At 41.0% G+C, this 23,057-nt stretch overlaps 1 protein-coding gene across 3 annotated transcripts in view; it reads left to right on the top strand.

Moving 5' to 3' along the window:
• Positions 1-3,486: 3,486 nt before the first annotated feature.
• Positions 3,487-23,057, top strand: part of LOC133536564 (transcription factor COE3-like) — a 44,756-nt gene continuing 25,185 nt past the window's right edge. For all 3 annotated transcript variants that reach the window (XM_061877192.1, XM_061877193.1, XM_061877195.1), the window contains exons 1-7: positions 3,487-3,894; positions 5,679-5,835; positions 5,941-6,004; positions 6,121-6,176; positions 9,520-9,593; positions 9,727-9,795; positions 11,765-11,846. In XM_061877192.1, coding sequence (XP_061733176.1) covers positions 3,743-3,894; positions 5,679-5,835; positions 5,941-6,004; positions 6,121-6,176; positions 9,520-9,593; positions 9,727-9,795; positions 11,765-11,846 — 654 coding nt within the window. In that variant the 5' untranslated portion in view covers positions 3,487-3,742. The remainder of the gene's footprint in view (positions 3,895-5,678; positions 5,836-5,940; positions 6,005-6,120; positions 6,177-9,519; positions 9,594-9,726; positions 9,796-11,764; positions 11,847-23,057) is intronic.

The raw sequence follows: 23,057 nt of genomic DNA on the forward strand, positions 1-23,057 counted from the left end.
TTGAACTGAACTCTCGCGGCTGTGTTGGAGCCACTATGGATTGAACTTTCACAGTATCATGTTGGACCCGCTCGACATCCATTGCTTTCGGTCCCCTAGAGGGGGGGGGGGTTGCCCACATCTCAGGTCCTCTCCAAGGTTTCTCATAGTCAGCATTGTCACTGGCGTCCCACTGGATGTGAATTCTCCCTGCCCACTGGGTGTGAGTTTTCCTTGCCCTTTTGTGGGTTCTTCCGAGGATGTTGTAGTCGTAATGATTTGTGCAGTCCTTTGAGACATTTGTGATTTGGGGCTATATAAATAAACATCGATTGATATTAATGCGATCCGATATCATCAGGAATCATACGTAGGTGTATTGTTTGGTAGTGAGTAATGTTACAAAAGCTTTGATCGAGTGAAATGAGTCAGAGAATACAGATAGCTATGAAAGAAACTAACCTGTTTATTATCAATCAATCATTGGTTATTTATACAGCCCTGCCCTAAATCACAAGTGTCTCAAAGGGCTGCACAAGCCACGACGACATCCGCGGTACAGAGCCCACATAAGGGCAAGGAAAAACTCACCCCAGTGGGACGTCCGTGACAGTGACTATGAGAAACCTTGGAGAGGACCGCATATGTGGGCGACCCCCCTCCCCAAGGGAGACCGAAAGCAATGGATGTCGAGCGGGTCTAACATGATATTGTGAAAGTCCAGTCAATAGTGGATCCAACATAACGTTGAGAGTCCAGTCCATAGTGGATCCAATAAAGTAGCGTCCATAGTGGAGCCAGCAGGAGACCATTCCAAGTGGAGACGGATCAGCATCGCAGAGATGTCCCCAACCGATGCACAGGCGAGTGGTCCATCCTGGGTCCCGACTCTGTACAGCCAGTACTTCACCCATGGCCCTGAAACCGGATTTAAAGGTTTCACTGAGATTGTTAAACGCTAAGTGTTCATTTAACTGCTCTGCAACAATTTTTTCGAGGATTTTCGAAATAAAGGGGAGGTGAGACACCGGTCGGTAGTTTACCATGAGGTCAGGATCGAGGTTAGGTCTTTTAAGGAGAGGATGAATAACCGCTTTTTTGAATGCTAGGGGAACAGTGCCAGAGGAAATTATTAACCGCCTGGAATGGACTTATGCTGTCTTTAAGTCTAAGTTATTTTCCTCTTATGCCCCCCTATGAAGAAGACATTCTCTGTCATGACTAAAAATAGTATAGAACGAGGGTGCCCATTACGTCAGTCGCCAGCTACCGGTCAATCGCCAGCCAGGCATTAAAAAAATAGTCCTAAAAATGAGTTATCATCAATCTTCACCATGACGTCACTTGATCAATGTTTGCGGCACCCAAGGATTTTTGTGAAATGACACTGTATGCTCACTATTAAGAGCCAAAAGACCGACCGCACAGTTCCTGTCTTCACAATAAAAGTGCTGCTCTATCTTGCATGCGCTAAGAAAATAAGAGTCTCAGAAAGCTAGCGCACAAAAGATAGCTAAGTACGGAGTTTGTTAAGTGTTGAAAAAGGAGTATGAAAGCTGGACAAATAAAATGCCAAAACAGAGCACTTCCATGTGGTATTGGACAGAAAAGAGGACTTTTTTTCCCCACATCCATTGCTTTCGGTCCCCTAGAGGGGGGGGTTGCCCACATCTGAGGTCCTCTCCAAGGTTTCTCATAGTCAGCATTGTCACTGGCGTCCCACTGGATGTGAATTCTCCCTGCCCACTGGGTGTGAGTTTTCCTTGCCCTTTTGTGGGTTCTTCTGAGGATGTCGTAGTCGTAATGATTTGTGCAGTCCATTGAGACATTTGTGATTTGGGGCTATATAAATAAACATTGATTGATGATTAATTGATTTTTTTTTCCTCCTCCACAATGTAATTTTAAAAATGTGGAAGTTAACAGCAAAGAGAAGGGGAAAATAATTAAGAGAAGAGAAGAAAGAAGAAAAGAGGAAAATAAGAAAAGAAAAGGAGAAGAAAGAAAGAAGAAAAGACAAGAAGAAATAATAAAAGAGGAGAAGAAAGATGAAAAGAGGAGAAGAAATAATAAAATTATTAAAAAAAAGACTGAATTCAGCTCAGAGGCTCCAGCACCCTCTGCGACTCAAAAGGACAAGCGGTAGAAAATGCATAGATAGATGAAGGAAATAGGAAGAGAAGACAAGAGAAGAAAGAATGAAAGAAGAAAACAAACAATAAAAGAGAAGGAAGAAGAAAAGAGGAGAAGAAAAAATTATCGAATCAATCAATGTTTTTTTATATAGCCCTAAATCACAAGTGTCTCAAAGGGCTGCACAAGCCACAATGACATCCTTGGTTCAGATCCCACATAAGGGCAAGGAAAAACTCACAACCCAGTGGGATGTCAATGACTATGAGAAACCTTGGAGAGGACCGCAAATGGGTGTCTAGCATAATATTGTGAAAGCCCAGTCCATAGTAGATCTAACATAATAGTGAGAGTCCAGTCCATAGTGGATCTAACATAATAGTGAGAGTCCAGTCCATAGTGGATCTAACATAATAGTGTGAAATTCCAGTCCATAGTGGATCTAACATAATAGTGAGAGTCCAGTCCGTAGTGGATCTAACATAATAGTGAGATTCCAGTCCATAGTGGATCTAACATAATAGTGAGAGTCCAGTCCATAGTGGATCTAACATAATAGTGTGAGAGTCCAGTCCATAGTGGATCTAACATAATAGTGAGAGTCCAGTCCATAGTGGATCTAACATAATAGTGAGAAAGTCCAGTCCATAGTGGATCTAACATAATAGTGTGAGTCCAGTCCATAGTGGATCTAACATAATAGAGTCCAGTCCATAGTGGGGCCAGCAGGAGACCATCCCGAGCGGAGAGGGGTCAGCAGCGCAAAGATGTCCCCAACCGATGCACAGGCGAGCGGTCCACCCAGGGCACTGACTCTGGACAGCCAGCACTTCATCCATGGCCACCGGACCTGTGTCCCCCCATTCCACAAAGAAGAGGGGGGCAGAGGAGAAAAGAAAAGAAACGGCAGATCAACTGGTCTAAAAAGGAGGTCTATTTAAAGGCTAGAGTATACAAATGAGTTCTAAGATGGGACTTAGATGCTTCTACTGAGGTAACATTTCTAACTGTTACCAGGAGGGCATTCCAGAGTACTGGAACCTGAATAGAAAACGCTAATAAAATACATTAGAAAATAAAGAATAAAAGAGACGAGAGAATGAAAAAGAAAATAAAGAATAAACGGAAAATAAAGTATAAAATAGGAGATGAAAGAATAAAAAAAAGAAGAAGAAAAAAAGATCAAATAAAAGAGAAGAAAGATTAAAAAAGAAAAGGAAGAATATAAGAGATAAGAACAAAGAATAAAAAAGGAGAAGAAAGAATTAAAGAAAAAAAAGCAAAGAGAGGAGAAGGACAAAGACTAATAAGTGTTAAAGACCAGTGGGGGGGTCTTGCTTTCTCTCTCATTGGTTGACCTGAGTGTGCCCCCCCCCTCTCTCTCTCTCTATCACTTCTCCTTATAAGGACAGGCTCCGCCTCCGGTGATGGCGTCAGACTTGTGGGGTTTTGGCGTTTAGTCCTGGGGGACCGCAGGGCTGAGACTTCTTTCCTTTCCCCTCATCACTTTATCTCGCTTCCTTGCCCTCCTCTCCCTGGCCCTCCCCCCGCCATGGTCTTGAGGGACAGGAAGAGGATTATTGGCGCTTCTTGTCCCTGAGCGGGGTTTGAAGGTGGGAACAAAACCCGCATGGTCTCCAGAGAAGAACCCAGGTGGCTTGCTGGGATGTTTCAGGACCTCCTCCCTCCAGGGGCCCCGGCCGGCCTGAAGGAGGAGCCGGCGGCGGGGCGCTCCTGGATCCACGGCGGCGGCGTGCTGAACGCCTCCTCGGCCGCTCACAGGTAAGGAGAACCTGCGGCCCCAAGGGATTGTGGGACATGAAGTCCTGCTGGACAAAAACTTATTTGGTGAAGAAAACCAAACTAGGAATTTGACCCAAACTTAAAAAATAATCTTTCAAATATTTCCATGAGATTTATTGAATTGCTTATTAATATGATTATTATGATGATTATTATTATTACTATTTTTATGATTATTATAAATATAATGATTATTCCTATTATGATTATTGTTAATATTATTGCAATTATGTTATCATGATGATTATTACTTTTACAATTCCAATTATTACGGTGATTATTATTATTGCTATTATGATGATTATTATGACTACTATTATGATTATTACATTACTATTATTATGATTGTTCCTATTATTATGATTATTACTATTATATTATTATTTTATTAACATCTTTACTTCCAACAGACGTGACATAAAGATTTGATCTTCTTTGAAAACTTAATGAGAAAACATTTTCTTTCCAAACTGCAAATGTATTCAACTATTATTATTATGAGGAAGATTATTATTACAAGTATTCTTCTTCTTCGTTTTATTATTATTATTACTATTATTATTGTTGTTCAGACATATTTACTTCCAACACATGTAAAATAAACATCTGATATTCTTTGAAAACATCATGTTTCCTTCAACCTGCAACTATAGTCAACTATAATTATTATTAAATTATAGTGATGATTATTGTTATTGCTATTATGACTATTGTTGTTATGATCATGATGATGATTATTATTACTATTAAGATCATTTTTTCATTGGACATATTTACTTGCAACACATGTGAAATAAACATTTCATTTTCCTTGAAAACACGGAGATAATAGTTTATTTCAACCTGCAAATATAGACTATTATTATTATTATTATTACTATTATATCTTTTTTATTAGTAATACTATTATGATTATTACGATGACGATAATGGTGGTTGTTATTATTACTATTATGATGATCATGATTATAATTACTATTGTGATGATTTTTAATATTGTTTATGTATTCTCATGAAATTCCATTATATGCAAATCATCTTTTAAACAAGAAATAAATGAATTTGAGAACAAATCCACTTGAAGTAATTTCATCTTAAAGATGAATTTATGATTATTATATCACGTTATTTTGTTATTTACGCTGCTTGAATGTTTTTTTAGTTGACACGTATCTTGTATTAATTGTCATTGATGCAGTTTTATATTAGTAGCACTAAACTATATAATTTTATTATACTTGTAGTATATTTTATTCCATTATTATAGTTATACTTTATTTTGTCATTGTATTATACTTGATTATATAATTTTGTTATAGTTGTAGTATAATGTATTCAATTATTATAGTTATATTTAATTGTATCATTGTATTACACTTGTACATTATTATATCATTTTATTATAGTCATACTTGATTATATCATGTTATTATACTTTATTATCATTGTATTGTAGTTATACTTGATTCAATATTTGTTGTTTTATATATGAGGTTATCATATGTATAATACATCATTTTATTCAAGTTATAGTATATTATATCATTCTACCATATTTATTCTTTATTACGGGATTTTAATTACAGGCATTATATGTAATTTTATCATTATAGTTTGCATTTGAAAATTGTGTAAATACAACAAAATATGGGAAAATTATTTAATAAAAAAATATTCAAAATATCAACTGTTTAAAAGTGTTCAGTAAATATGTATTGTGTGTACATTGTATACATAATGTGTGTGTGTGTGCACATGTGTAGCGGGGCAGCGTTGTCGAGAGCTCACTTTGAGAAGCAGCCGCCGTCCAATCTGAGAAAGTCCAACTTCTTCCACTTTGTGTTGGCGCTGTACGACCGCCAAGGACAACCTGTGGAAATCGAACGCACGGCTTATGTGGACTTTGTGGAAAAGGAGAAGGTAGAAGGCAAACAAAACCTGTGTTGCACCTGAAGGAAGCAAAGATGCAGGATGCAGGAAAATGCTGACCTTTGTGTTTTTGTCTTTTATTTGGTTTTGTTTTAGGAACCAACAACAGAAAAAAGCAATAATGGAATTCATTACAAACTCCAACTTCTCTACAGTAGTGGTGAGTTTCATTCGTTCCCCCGCACTGCCCGCATTCTACTCCCTAAACGTGTGTGTGTGTGTGTGTGTGTGTGTGTGTGTGTGTGTGTGTGTGTGTGTGTGTGTGTGCGCGCGCAGGGGTGAGGACAGAGCAGGACTTGTACATCCGACTCATTGATTCAATGAGTAAACAGGTGAGATATTGATTATTCATCATTTTGATAACATATACACACATTTATACATACCGTATTTCCTTGAATTGCCGCCGGGGCGCGAATTAATTTAAAACCTCTTCTCACCCCGGCACTTACCACAGGCATGCGGTAAATTTATGCCTGCGTTTAAAAATTTGAGTGTGATGTAAGGATACCATCATGAAAAGCACATTTAATAAAAAAAACTTTATTATGGTCTTACTTTTACTTATAAATGAATTCCATGCGCAGCTCCTTCTGATCAAAAGCATTGATAACTTGTTTATAGAAGTCTTCCTTATCTTTCTTCAGTTTTAAAAGTCTCTCTGTCTCGATGGAGATCTTCCTTTATTACCTCCTGCTTCGATTGAAAGTCCAGTTTAGAAAACTGTTTTATTTTAGATATGTAATCCTACATGTTAAAAGTGCTGCTTGTTGTCACTTCTTCTGCAGCCGAGTAGTCGCAAGAAGGATCACTAGCGCCCTCTACCACCAGGAGGCGGGAGTCATTTAATGACTCATATTTGACACACGCAGCTACGGTATCTTAATAAAACATAGCTGCTTACTGTTCTTTTTAGCATATTCATTAGCTTGGACCTTAAATCCTACTGAATAGCTCTTAATCTTCTTCCCTTTATGCAATTTCAAATTATTGAAATCAACCTCCTCCATTTATGAAAATGATGACGGATGAAGTGTCACTCATGACGTGACGAGTTTGACCCAGTGGAAATTTTAGGCATATACTAATTATTTCGCAAAGCGGGTTTGACTCGGCGGAAATTCCAGACATGCGCTAATAAAAAATAATATTTTGCGAAACGAGTTTGACCCGCCATTAATCCTGAGCCGGCGGTAATGCTAAGCATGTGCTAATTATTTTGCGATACGAGTTTGACCCGGCAGTAATTCTAGACAGGCGCATACTATATACCCGGCGGCAATTCAAGGAAATACGGTATACACATATAATTAGTCTGCTGACGTATGCACTAACACTGGAGCTTTTTCAAAAATGTATGAAAATAAAGAAAAGATGGGGGAAAAAATATATTTTTGTTTTAATATGGTTTCTGCGGGAGGAAAAACATGACACAAACCGCCTCAATTGTTAGAAATCACACTGTTTATGTTAAACATGATTCTCTGATGAGAGTATTTGACGAGCGCCGTTTTGTCCTACTAGTTTTTGAACTCACCGTATTTCTTTACCCGTGTAATTTTCTTCAACGATGCCAGAGAAAGACATATTTTATGCCATTCGTTCTTTGTGTCATTTTGTCCACCAGACGTTTTATACTGTGTGTGAATTCACAAAGGTGAACTATGTTGATGTTATTGACTTGTTGGAGTTCTTATCAAACATATTTGGCCAGTGCATGACTGCAAGCTAATCGATGCTAACATGTTATTTAGGCTAGCTTTATGTATGTGTTGCATCATTATGCCTCACTATTTGAGCTAATTTAATTTGCTTTACTTATGTTCTCTGTGTATTTAATTTATATTTTTGAATGTCTCATGACACATTATCTGTATGTAATATTGGCTGCATTTCCGCTAGTTGTTTGTCTGCAGTTCTAGACCACATCAAACGTAACCCAGCTTGCAATGATTGTTATAAATCATTTCGAAGAAGACAGTCTGCCATTTCCTTTAACTTGGACACACATCTATACCTTTGGTCATTCTGAGACAGTAATTTAGAGGAGTTATCACACCCCCCCGAGAAGCCTGCGTTTTACTAATGGTTTCCAATGTTGTAAAAATGGGTAGAATGAATATTACATTTCGACATTTCTGTCAACGAAGATTTGTGTCAGCCTGCGACACAGTCATTTTGATAGTAGGCTAATATAGACACTTATATCATGTGTTGACTTCATTATAGCACTTATAGAAGGCTTTTCATTTTTTGCGACTTGACAGATTTTTTTTTTTTTTGTATTTTTGGTCCAATGTGGCTCTTTCAACATTTTGGGTTGGCGACCCCAGCACATATTGTGTCATTTTCCATTTATTATTTTGTCACAGTTATGAGGTAAAAGTGGTAGAAAATTCATTATTAATCGACTCGTTCATTTACTGTTAATGTCTGCTTTATTTATCTTTTAACATGTTCTATCTACACTTCTGTTAAAATGTAATAATCACTTATTCTTCTGTTGTTTGGACGATTTCCATTAGTTTAAAACCCCAAAACCAGTGAAGTTGGCCCGTTGTGTTTATGGTAAATAAAAACAGAATACAATAATTTGCAAATTCTTTTCAACTTATGTTTAATTGAATAGACTGCAAAGACAAGATATTTAACGTTCAAACTGAGAAACTTATTTTTTATTGCAAATAATCATTAACTTAGAACTTAGTGTGTTAGCACGTTTTTATTTACGTTAGTCAGCATGTCAGTGTGTTGACATGTTCTTATTTACATGCATGTACGTGTGTTAGTGAAGTGAAGTGAATTATATTTATATAGCGCTTTTTCTCTAGTGACTCAAAGCGCTTTACGTAGTGAAACCCAACATCTAAGTTACATTCAAACCAGTGTGGGTGGCACTGGGAGCAGGTGGGTAAAGTGTCTTGCCCAAGGACACAACGGCAGTGACTAGGATGGCGGAAGCGGGAATCGAACCTGCAACCCTCAAGTTGCTGGCACGGCCGCTCTACCAACACGCACATTATATTGATTGTAGACTAATTAATCAATACCATGCAATAAAGGACTTTAGGTGTACATTGTATCATACCTCATATAATAATAATAATAATAGATTTTATTTGTAAAAAAAAAAAAAAAAGCACTTTACGTTGAGCAAACAACCTCAAAGTGCCACAGTGTAAAAAAATAGTAATAATAATAATAAAAAGACAATAAAAATAAATAAAATATAAAACTAGAAACAACCCAATAGCTAAAACCAGCATGCATGTCTATAAAAGGCTTTTTTTAAAAGATGGGTTTTTAAGCCTTTTTTAAAAGCCTCCACAGTCTGAGGTGCCCTGAGGTGGTCAGGGAGAGCGTTCCACAGACTGTACATTGTATCATCTTTTACATGTTTCTTTTATCCTACTTTTATGTACATTGTATCCTTGACTTTCTCAGATTGCATGTTTATTTTATCCTATTTTTAGGTTTATGACAACACAGTGCACTACGTAATAAAACGTTTGTGACAATACAATACCTTTATTGTTTGTATTGTACTGTAATGTTTATATTCAACTGTACTGTTTTATTGTACTGTACTGCTTCAAGGTGTTGTCTCGTTTGTTGTTCTTGTGTTGGGAGAAGTTGTGAGAAAACCGGACATTAAAAACATCTTTCAATCTTCAGCCGATCATCTATGAAGGTCAAGACAAGAACCCAGAGATGTGCCGAGTTCTGCTCACTCATGAGATCATGTGCAGGTACCACACACACACACGCACACACACACACACACACACACACACACACACACACACACACGGTAGATAGGTGTTGTGTTATTGAATGTGTTTAAGATGAAGTCAACAACAACAACAACGTTTGCGTTGTCAGTCGCTGCTGTGATAAGAAAAGCTGTGGAAACCGAAACGAGACACCGTCAGATCCTGTTGTCATCGACAGGTATCACACACACACACACACACACACACACACACAAATAGACACTCACACACAGTGCTTTAGTTAAGTTTATTTGACCTCAATTGCACTTTACTTTAGTTAAGTCCTGTTTGTTTTGAGTGTAGTTTAATTGAGTTTAGTTGATTTTATTTTACTTACTTTACTTTATTTAGTTTACTTTATTTTGGTTTAGTTTCATTGAGTTGACTATATTGTAGTTTGATTTTATTTGTTCTACTTTAATTGACTTTACTTTACTCTCGTTTAATTTACTTTGCCGCAGTTAAGGTTATTTTACTTTGATTTGGTTTACGTTACTTGAATTAAGTGTATTTTACTATATTTTACCTAATTAACTTATTTTTTTTTTTTACTTTACTCTAGTTTACTTAGTTAATTTACTTTAGTTTACTCTACTTTACTTTGCCGTAGTTAACTCGATTTACTTTAATTTGATTTTGGTTCATTCACTTCAACTAATTGTAGTTTACTTTACTTTGATTTATTTTACTTTACTCGAGTTTACTTAATTTGCACTTGTTTACTTTGATTTACTTTAAGTGCAGTTTACGTTACTTACATTTACTTTACTCTAGTTTACTTATTTTTACATTAGTTGATGTTATTCTACTTTACTTAATTTACTTTAGTTGACTTTACTGTAGTTTACTTGACTTACTTTACTTATTTTTTACTTTAGTTGACGTTATTGTAATTTACTTAATTTACTGTAGTTGACTTTACTCTAGTTTACTTGACTTACTTTACTCCAGTTGACTTTAACTAAGTGTAGTTTACTTTAACTAAGTCTAGTTTAATTTACTTTACTCTATTTTAATTTACTTCATTTACTTTAGTTGACAGTATTCTAGTTTACTTTATTTACGTTAGTTGACTTGACTCAAGTTTAATTTACTTGAGTTTACTTAATTTACTTTAGTTTAATTTACTCTGGTTTACTTTTATTTACTTTAATTAAGTGTAGCTTACTTTATTTAATTTATTTTTACTCTAGTTTACGTTACTTAATTTGCTTTAGTTTACTTGATTTATTTTTGGTTTACTTTGCTTTACTTTACCTTAGTTTACTTGACTTGACTTAAATTGACCGTACTTTATTTGAGTTTACTATAACTTTATTTGACGTTATTTAACTTTGTTTAACTTTATTTGACCCTATTTAACTTTATTTACTTTAACTAAGTGTAGTTTACTTTCTTTAATTAATTTTACTCTAGTTTACGTTACTTAATTTGCTTTAGTTTACTTGATTTATTTTTGGTTTACTTTGCTTTACTTTACCTTAGTTTACTTGACTTGACTTAAATTGACCGTACTTTATTTGAGTTTACTATAACTTTATTTGACGTTATTTAACTTTGTTTAACTTTATTTGACCCTATTTAACTTTATTTAACTACATTTGACTTTGTGTAACTTTGTTCAACGTTATATGACTTTGTTTGACTTGTGAAGTGAATTATATTTGAGTTGAAAGGTGAAGACTAGGTTCTGAGGCTGGAACAGGTTTTCATTGATCGTGTCAGTGATTTTTCCATCCTTGAAGTCAATTCACTTTTGTAAAAACCAAGTCAAGTCCCAACTCAAGTTGACGTTCATTGTTCAGTTTTGTGATTGGTCTTCTGCTGCTAACCCCGCCCCCTGTTCGTGACTTGAATAATGGAGTTGTTTGGTACTTATCCCGCATCTGCAGTGTTTGCTAGTTTAAGCCAGATCACACAGAAGAGATCCCGTATAACTTCAACTTAATTGGAGATCCAAACCTCAGCACTAGAGGCACGTTCCTTTTGTTGGAGAAGTTATTGCTTCTTCTTCTCCTCTCTGATTGAATTCCCAACAAACTACTCATCTTTTTTTTGTATGAACAACTTGTAATGTTTCTACAAAAACACACAAGCCTGGGTGCTGTTGGACGTGACAAATGTTACACCACCATGTCTGCTTCCAGGTTCTTCCTCAAGTTCTTCCTCAAGTGTAACCAGAACTGTTTGAAAAATGCTGGCAACCCACGAGACATGAGGAGGTTCCAGGTAACGTTTTTGAGGCTCCACATGCACATTTCATGTCATCGCACACACCCGTTTGAAAGTGAAGTTCATCTTTTTGAGGCTGGGAGTGAACTCAGATCTTCTATTTGGATTCTGCTTCTGGGACATGGACGTCCATGTCCTCCAAGTGAAGGATATGAACGTCAAAGTCCTCCAAGTAAAGGTAATGAACGTCCATGTCCTCCAAGTGAAGGACATGAACGTCCATGTCCTCCAAGTGAAGGACATGAAAGTTCATGTCCTCCAAGTGAAGGATATGAACGTCAAAGTCCTCCAAGTAAAGGACATGAACGTTCATGTCCTCCAAGTAAAGGACATGAACGTTCATGTCCTCCAAGCGAAGGACATGAACGTCCAAGTCCTCCAAGTGAAGGATATGAACTTCAAGGTCCTCCAAGTGAAGGACATGAATGTCTTTGTCCTCCAAGTGAAGGACATGCATGTCTTTTTCCTCCAAGTGAAGGACATGAATGTCTTTGTCCTCCAAGTGAAGGACATGAATGTATTTTTCCTCCAAGTGAAGGACATAAATGTCCATGTCCTCCAAGTGAAGGACATGGACGTTCATGACCTCCAAGTGACGGACATGAACGTCCATGTCCTCCAAGTGAGGTGCATGGAGGACATGAATGTCCATGACCTCCAAGTGACGGACATGAACGTCCATGTCCTACATGTGACGGACATGGAGGACATGAACGTCTTTGTCCTCCAACTGACGGACATGAACGTTCATGTCTTCCAAGTGAAGGACACGGAGGATATGAACGTCCATGTCTTCCAAGTGAAGGACATGGAGGACATTAACGTCTTTGTCCTCCAAGTGACGGACATGAACGTCCATGTCTTCCAAGTGAAGGACATGGAGGACATTAACGTCTTTGTCCTCCAAGTGACGGACATAAATGTCCATGTCCTCCAAGTAAAGGACATGAACGTCCATGTCTTCCAAGTGAAGGACATGGAGGACATTAACGTTTTTGTCCTCCAAGGGACGGATATTAACGTCTTTGTCCTCCAAATGAAGGATATGAACTTAAAAGGCATCCAAGTGAAGGACATAAATGTATTTTTCCTCCAAGTGAAGGACATGAATGTCTTTTTCCTCCAAGTGAAGGATATGAACGTCAGTCCTCCAAGTGAAGGACATGGACGTCCATGTCCTCCAAGTGAAGGACATGGACGTTCATGACCTCCAAGTGAGGGACATGAACGTCCATGACCTCCATGTGACGGACATGGACGTCCATGTCTTCCAAGTGAAGTGCATGAAAGACATGAACGTCCATGACCTCCAAGTGACGGACATGAACGTCCATGTCCTCCATGTGACGGACATGGAGGACATGAACGTCTTTGTCCTCCAACTGACGGACAGGAATGTCCATGTCTTCCAAGTGAAGGACATGGAGGACATTAACGTCTTTGTCCTCCGAATGACGGACATGAACGTCCATGTCTTCCAAGTGAAAGGCATGGAGGACATAAATTTCCATGTCCTCCAAGTGACGGACATGAACGTCCATGTCTTCCAAGTGAAGGACATGGAGGACATTAACGTCTTTGTCCTCCAAGTGACGGACATAAATGTCCATGTCCTCCAAGTAAAGGACATGAACGTCCATGTCTTCCAAGTGAAGGACATGGAGGACATTAACGTTTTTGTCCTCCAAGTGACGGACATGAACGTCCATGTCTTCCAAGTGAAGGACATGGAGGATATGAACGTCCATGTCCAAGTGAAGGACATGGAGGACGTTAACGTCTTTGTCCTCCGAATGATGGACATGAACGTTCATGTCTTCCAAGTGAAAGGCATGGAGGACATTAATGTCCATGTCCTCCAAGTGACGGACATGAACGTCCATGTCTTCCAAGTGAAGGACATGGAGGACATTAACGTCTTTGTCCTTCAAGTGACGGACATAAATGTCCATGTCCTCCAAGTAAAGGACATGAACGTCCATGTCTTCCAAGTGAAGGACATGGAGGACATTAACGTTTTTGTCCTCCAAGTGACGGACATGAACGTCCATGTCTTCCAAGTGAAGGACATGGAGGACATTAACGTCTTTGTCCAAGTGACGGACATAAATGTCCATGTCCTCCAAGTAAAGGACATGAAGGACATTAACGTCTTTGTCCTTCAAGTGACGGACATAAATGTCCATGTCCTCCAAGTAAAGGACATGAACGTCCATGTCTTCCAAGTGAAGGACATGGAGGACATTAACGTTTTTGTCCTCCAAGTGACGGACATGAATGTCCATGTCTTCCAATTGAAGGACATGGAGGACATTAACGTCTTTGTCCTTCAAGTGACGGACATAAATGTCCATGTCCTCCAAGTAAAGGACATAAACGTCCATGTCTTCCAAGTGAAGTGCATGGAGGACATGAACGTCCATGTCCTCCATGTGACGGACATGGAGGACATGAACGTCTTTGTCCTCCAACTGACGGACATGAACGTCCATGTCTTCCAAGTGAAGGACATGGAGGATATGAACGTCCATGTCCAAGTGAAGGACATGGAGGACGTTAACGTCTTTGTCCTCCGAATGATGGACATGAACGTTCATGTCTTCCAAGTGAAAGGCATGGAGGACATTAATGTCCATGTCCTCCAAGTGACGGACATGAACGTCCATGTCTTCCAAGTGAAGGACATGGAGGACATTAACGTCTTTGTCCAAGTGACGGACATAAATGTCCATGTCCTCCAAGTAAAGGACATGAAGGACATTAACGTCTTTGTCCTTCAAGTGACGGACATAAATGTCCATGTCCTCCAAGTAAAGGACATGAACGTCCATGTCTTCCAAGTGAAGGACATGGAGGACATTTACGTTTTTGTCCTCCAAGTGACGGACATGAATGTCCATGTCTTCCAATTGAAGGACATGGAGGACATTAACGTCTTTGTCCTCCAAATGAAGGATATGAACTTCAAAGGCATCCAAGTGAAGGACATAAATGTATTTTTCCTCCAAGTGAAGGACATGAATGTCTTTGTCCTCCAAGTGAAGGACATGAATGTCTTTTTCCTCCAAGTGAAGGACATGAACGTCAGTCCTCCAAGTGAAGGACATGAACGTCAGCCCTCCAAGTGAAGGACATGAACGTCCATGACCTCCAAGTGACGGACATGAACGTCCATGTCCTCCATGTGACGGACATAAACGTCCATGTCTTCCAAGTGAAGTGCATGGAAGACATGAATGTCCATGACCTCCAAGTGACGGACATGAACGTCCATGTCCTCCATGTGACGGACATGGAGAACATGAACGTCTTTGTCCTCCAACTGACGGACATGAACGTCCATGTCTTCCAAGTGAAGGACATGGAGGATATGAACGTCCATGTCCAAGTGAAGGACATGGAGGACGTTAACGTCTTTGTCCTCCGAATGACGGACATGAACGTTCATGTCTTCCAAGTGAAAGGCATGGAGGACATAAATGTCCATGTCCTCCAAGTGACGGACATGAACGTCCATGTCTTCCAAGTGAAGGACATGGAGGACATTAACGTCTTTGTCCTTCAAGTGACGGACATAAATGTCCATGTCCTCCAAGTAAAGGACATGAACGTCCATGTCTTCCAAGTGAAGGACATGGAGGACATTAACGTCTTTGTCCTCCAAGTGACGGACATGAACGTCCATGTCTTCCAAGTGAAGGACATGGAGGACATTAACGTCTTTGTCCTCCAAGTGACGGACATAAATGTCCATGTCCTCCAAGTAAAGGACATGAAGGACATTAACGTCTTTGTCCTTCAAGTGACGGACATAAATGTCCATGTCCTCCAAGTAAAGGACATAAATGTCCATGTCCTCCAAGTAAAGGACATGAACGTCCATGTCTTCCAAGTGAGGGACATGGAGGACATTAACGTTTTTGTCCTCCAAGTGACGGACATGAACGTCCATGTCTTCCAATTGAAGGACATGGAGGACATTGACGTCTTTGTCCTCCAAATTAAGGATATGAACTTCAAAGGTATCCAAGTGAAGGACATAAATGTATTTTTCCTCCAAGTGAAGGACATGAATGTCTTTGTCCTCCAAGTGAAGGACATGAACGTCAGCCCTCCAAGTGAAGGACATGGACGTCAGCCCTCCAAGTGACGGACATGGACGTCCATGTCCTCCATGTGACGGACATAAACGTCCATGTCTTCCAAGTGAAGTGTATGGAGGACATGAATGTCCATGACCTCCAAGTGACGGACATGAACGTCTTTGTCCTCCAACTGACGGACATGAACGTCCATGTCTTCCAAGTGAAGGACATGGAGGACATTAACGTATTTGTCCTCCGAATGACGGACATGAACGTCCATGTCTTCCAAGTGAAAGGCATGGAGGACATAAATGTCTATATCCTCCAAGTGACGGACATGAACGTCCATGTCTTCCAAGTGAAGGACATGGAGGACATTAACGTCTTTGTCCTCCAAGTGACGGACATAAATGTCCATGTCCTCCAAGTGACGGACATGAACGTCCATGTCTTCCAAGTGAAGGACATGGAGGACATTAACGTCTTTGTCCTTCAAGTGACGGACATGAATGTCCATATCCTCCAAATAAAGGACATGAACGTCCATGTCCTACAAGTGAAGGGCATGGAGGACATGAATGCCCATGTCCTCCAAGTAAAGGACATGAACATCCATGTCCTACAAGTGAAAGACACGGAAGACATGAACGTCCATGTCCTCCAAGTAAAGGACACAAATGTCCATGTCCTCCAAGTGAATGACATGAACGTCCATGTCCTCCAAGTGAAGGACATGAACGTCCATGTCCTCCAAGTAAAGGACACGAATGTCCATGTCCTCAAAGTGAAAGACATGGAGGACATGAACGTCCATGTCCTCCAAGTAAAGGACACGAATGTTCATGTCCTCAAAGTGAAAGACATGGAGGACATGAACGTCCATGTCCTCCAAGTGAATGACATGAACGTCCATGTCTTCCAAGTAAAGGACATGAACGTTCATGTCCTCCAAGTAAAGGACATGAACGTTCATGTCCTCCAAGCGAAGGACATGAACGTCCAAGTCCTCCAAGTGAAGGATATGAACTTCAAGGTCCTCCAAGTGAAGGACATGAATGTCTTTGTCCTCCAAGTGAAGGACATGCATGTCTTTTTCCTCCAAGTGAAGGACATGAATGTCTTTGTCCTCCAAGTGAAGGACATGAATGTATTTTTCCTCCAAGTGAAGGACATAAATGTCCATGTCCTCCAAGTGAAGGACATGGACGTTCATGACCTCCAAGTGACGGACATGAACGTCCATGTCCTCCAAGTGAGGTGCATGGAGGACATGAATGTCCATGACCTCCAAGTGACGGACATGAACGTCCATGTCCTACATGTGACGGACATGGAGGACATGAACGTCTTTGTCCTCCAACTGACGGACATGAACGTTCATGTCTTCCAAGTGAAGGACACGGAGGATATGAACGTCCATGTCTTCCAAGTGAAGGACATGGAGGACATTAACGTCTTTGTCCTCCAAGTGACGGACATGAACGTCCATGTCTTCCAAGTGAAGGACATGGAGGACATTAACGTCTTTGTCCTCCAAGTGACGGACATAAATGTCCATGTCTTCCAAGTAAAGGACATGAACGTCCATGTCTTCCAAGTGAAGGACATGGAGGACATTAACGTTTTTGTCCTCCAAGGGACGGATATTAACGTCTTTGTCCTCCAAATGAAGGATATGAACTTAAAAGGCATCCAAGTGAAGGACATAAATGTATTTTTCCTCCAAGTGAAGGACATGAATGTCTTTTTCCTCCAAGTGAAGGATATGAACGTCAGTCCTCCAAGTGAAGGACATGGACGTCCATGTCCTCCAAGTGAAGGACATGGACGTTCATGACCTCCAAGTGAGGGACATGAACGTCCATGACCTCCATGTGACGGACATGGACGTCCATGTCTTCCAAGTGAAGTGCATGAAAGACATGAACGTCCATGACCTCCAAGTGACGGACATGAACGTCCATGTCCTCCATGTGACGGACATGGAGGACATGAACGTCTTTGTCCTCCAACTGACGGACAGGAATGTCCATGTCTTCCAAGTGAAGGACATGGAGGACATTAACGTCTTTGTCCTCCGAATGACGGACATGAACGTCCATGTCTTCCAAGTGAAAGGCATGGAGGACATAAATTTCCATGTCCTCCAAGTGACGGACATGAACGTCCATGTCTTCCAAGTGAAGGACATGGAGGACATTAACGTCTTTGTCCTCCAAGTGACGGACATAAATGTCCATGTCCTCCAAGTAAAGGACATGAACGTCCATGTCTTCCAAGTGAAGGACATGGAGGACATTAACGTTTTTGTCCTCCAAGTGACGGACATGAACGTCCATGTCTTCCAAGTGAAGGACATGGAGGATATGAACGTCCATGTCCAAGTGAAGGACATGGAGGACGTTAACGTCTTTGTCCTCCGAATGATGGACATGAACGTTCATGTCTTCCAAGTGAAAGGCATGGAGGACATTAATGTCCATGTCCTCCAAGTGACGGACATGAACGTCCATGTCTTCCAAGTGAAGGACATGGAGGACATTAACGTCTTTGTCCTTCAAGTGACGGACATAAATGTCCATGTCCTCCAAGTAAAGGACATGAACGTCCATGTCTTCCAAGTGAAGGACATGGAGGACATTAACGTTTTTGTCCTCCAAGTGACGGACATGAACGTCCATGTCTTCCAAGTGAAGGACATGGAGGACATTAACGTCTTTGTCCAAGTGACGGACATAAATGTCCATGTCCTCCAAGTAAAGGACATGAAGGACATTAACGTCTTTGTCCTTCAAGTGACGGACATAAATGTCCATGTCCTCCAAGTAAAGGACATGAACGTCCATGTCTTCCAAGTGAAGGACATGGAGGACATTAACGTTTTTGTCCTCCAAGTGACGGACATGAATGTCCATGTCTTCCAATTGAAGGACATGGAGGACATTAACGTCTTTGTCCTTCAAGTGACGGACATAAATGTCCATGTCCTCCAAGTAAAGGACATAAACGTCCATGTCTTCCAAGTGAAGTGCATGGAGGACATGAATGTCCATGACCTCCAAGTGACGGACATGAACGTCCATGTCCTCCATGTGACGGACATGGAGGACATGAACGTCTTTGTCCTCCAACTGACGGACATGAACGTCCATGTCTTCCAAGTGAAGGACATGGAGGATATGAACGTCCATGTCCAAGTGAAGGACATGGAGGACGTTAACGTCTTTGTCCTCCGAATGATGGACATGAACGTTCATGTCTTCCAAGTGAAAGGCATGGAGGACATTAATGTCCATGTCCTCCAAGTGACGGACATGAACGTCCATGTCTTCCAAGTGAAGGACATGGAGGACATTAACGTCTTTGTCCAAGTGACGGACATAAATGTCCATGTCCTCCAAGTAAAGGACATGAAGGACATTAACGTCTTTGTCCTTCAAGTGACGGACATAAATGTCCATGTCCTCCAAGTAAAGGACATGAACGTCCATGTCTTCCAAGTGAAGGACATGGAGGACATTTACGTTTTTGTCCTCCAAGTGACGGACATGAATGTCCATGTCTTCCAATTGAAGGACATGGAGGACATTAACGTCTTTGTCCTCCAAATGAAGGATATGAACTTCAAAGGCATCCAAGTGAAGGACATAAATGTATTTTTCCTCCAAGTGAAGGACATGAATGTCTTTGTCCTCCAAGTGAAGGACATGAATGTCTTTTTCCTCCAAGTGAAGGACATGAACGTCAGTCCTCCAAGTGAAGGACATGAACGTCAGCCCTCCAAGTGAAGGACATGAACGTCCATGACCTCCAAGTGACGGACATGAATGTCCATGTCCTCCATGTGACGGACATAAACGTCCATGTCTTCCAAGTGAAGTGCATGGAAGACATGAATGTCCATGACCTCCAAGTGACGGACATGAACGTCCATGTCCTCCATGTGACGGACATGGAGAACATGAACGTCTTTGTCCTCCAACTGACGGACATGAACGTCCATGTCTTCCAAGTGAAGGACATGGAGGATATGAACGTCCATGTCCAAGTGAAGGACATGGAGGACGTTAACGTCTTTGTCCTCCGAATGACGGACATGAACGTTCATGTCTTCCAAGTGAAAGGCATGGAGGACATAAATGTCCATGTCCTCCAAGTGACGGACATGAACGTCCATGTCTTCCAAGTGAAGGACATGGAGGACATTAACGTCTTTGTCCTTCAAGTGACGGACATAAATGTCCATGTCCTCCAAGTAAAGGACATGAACGTCCATGTCTTCCAAGTGAAGGACATGGAGGACATTAACGTCTTTGTCCTCCAAGTGACGGACATGAACGTCCATGTCTTCCAAGTGAAGGACATGGAGGACATTAACGTCTTTGTCCTCCAAGTGACGGACATAAATGTCCATGTCCTCCAAGTAAAGGACATGAAGGACATTAACGTCTTTGTCCTTCAAGTGACGGACATAAATGTCCATGTCCTCCAAGTAAAGGACATAAATGTCCATGTCCTCCAAGTAAAGGACATGAACGTCCATGTCTTCCAAGTGAGGGACATGGAGGACATTAACGTTTTTGTCCTCCAAGTGACGGACATGAACGTCCATGTCTTCCAATTGAAGGACATGGAGGACATTGACGTCTTTGTCCTCCAAATTAAGGATATGAACTTCAAAGGTATCCAAGTGAAGGACATAAATGTATTTTTCCTCCAAGTGAAGGACATGAATGTCTTTGTCCTCCAAGTGAAGGACATGAACGTCAGCCCTCCAAGTGAAGGACATGGACGTCAGCCCTCCAAGTGACGGACATGGACGTCCATGTCCTCCATGTGACGGACATAAACGTCCATGTCTTCCAAGTGAAGTGTATGGAGGACATGAATGTCCATGACCTCCAAGTGACGGACATGAACGTCTTTGTCCTCCAACTGACGGACATGAACGTCCATGTCTTCCAAGTGAAGGACATGGAGGACATTAACGTATTTGTCCTCCGAATGACGGACATGAACGTCCATGTCTTCCAAGTGAAAGGCATGGAGGACATAAATGTCTATATCCTCCAAGTGACGGACATGAACGTCCATGTCTTCCAAGTGAAGGACATGGAGGACATTAACGTCTTTGTCCTCCAAGTGACGGACATAAATGTCCATGTCCTCCAAGTGACGGACATGAACGTCCATGTCTTCCAAGTGAAGGACATGGAGGACATTAACGTCTTTGTCCTTCAAGTGACGGACATGAATGTCCATATCCTCCAAATAAAGGACATGAACGTCCATGTCCTACAAGTGAAGGGCATGGAGGACATGAATGCCCATGTCCTCCAAGTAAAGGACATGAACATCCATGTCCTACAAGTGAAAGACACGGAAGACATGAACGTCCATGTCCTCCAAGTAAAGGACACAAATGTCCATGTCCTCCAAGTGAATGACATGAACGTCCATGTCCTCCAAGTGAAGGACATGAACGTCCATGTCCTCCAAGTAAAGGACACGAATGTCCATGTCCTCAAAGTGAAAGACATGGAGGACATGAACGTCCATGTCCTCCAAGTAAAGGACACGAATGTTCATGTCCTCAAAGTGAAAGACATGGAGGACATGAACGTCCATGTCCTCCAAGTGAATGACATGAACGTCCATGTCTTCCAAGTAAAGGACATGAACGTCCATGTCCTACAAGTGAAGGGCATGGAGGACATGAATGCCCATGTCCTCCAAGTAAAGGACATGAACATCCATGTCCTACAAGTGAAAGACATGAAGGACATGAACGTCCATGTCCTCCAAGTAAAGGACACGAATGTCCATGTCCTCCAAGTGAATGACATGAACGTCCATGTCCTCCAATTGAAGGACATGAACCTCCATGTCCTCCAAGTAAAGGACACGAATGTCCATGTCCTCAAGGTGAAAGACATGGAGGACATGAATGTCCATGTCCTCCAAGTAAAGGACATGAACATCCATGTCCTACAAGTGAAAGACATGAAGGACATGAACGTCCATGTCCTCCAAGTAAAGGACACGAATGTCCATGTCCTCCAAGTGAATGACATGAACGTCCATGTCCTCCAATTGAAGGACATGAACGTCCATGTCCTCCAAGTAAAGGACACGAATGTCCATGTCCTCAAGGTGAAAGACATGGAGGACATGAATGTCCATGTCCTCCAAGTAAAGGACACGAATGTTCATGTCCTCAAAGTGAAAGACATGGAGGACATGAACGTCCATGTCCTCCAAGTGAATGACATGAACGTCCATGTCTTCCAAGTAAAGGACATGAACGTCCATGTCCTACAAGTGAAGGGCATGGAGGACATGAATGCCCATGTCCTCCAAGTAAAGGACATGAACATCCATGTCCTACAAGTGAAAGACATGAAGGACATGAACGTCCATGTCCTCCAAGTAAAGGACACGAATGTCCATGTCCTCCAAGTGAATGACATGAACGTCCATGTCCTCCAATTGAAGGACATGAACGTCCATGTCCTCCAAGTAAAGGACACAAATGTTCATGTCCTCAAAGTGAAAGACATGGAGGACATGAACGTCCATGTCCTCTCAGTGAATGACATGAACGTCCATGTCCTCCAATTGAAGGACATGAACGTCCATGTCCTCCAAGTAAAGGACACGAATGTCCATGTCCTCCAAGTGAAGGACATGAATGTCCATGTCCTCAAAGTGAAAGACATGGAGGACATGAACGTCCATGTCCTCCAAGTAAAGGACACAAATGTTCATGTCCTCAAAGTGAAAGACATGGAGGACATGAACGTCCATGTCCTCCAAGTGAATGACATGAACGTCCATGTCCTCCAATTGAAGGACATGAACGTCCATGTCCTCCAAGTGAAGGACATGAACGTCCATGTCCTCCAAGTAAAGGACACGAATGTCCATGTCCTCAAAGTGAAAGACATGGAGGACACGAATGTCCATGTCCTCCAAGTGAAGGACATGAACGTCCATGTCCTCCAAGTAAAGGACACGAATGTCCATGTCCTCAAAGTGAAAGACATGGAGGACATGAATGTCCATGTCCTCCAAGTGAAGGACATGAATGTCCATGTCCTCAAAGTGAAAGACATGGAGGACA

The sequence above is a fragment of the Nerophis ophidion genome, linkage group LG17, assembly GCF_033978795.1.
Source record: "Nerophis ophidion isolate RoL-2023_Sa linkage group LG17, RoL_Noph_v1.0, whole genome shotgun sequence".
Lineage (NCBI taxonomy): Eukaryota > Metazoa > Chordata > Actinopteri > Syngnathiformes > Syngnathidae > Nerophis > Nerophis ophidion.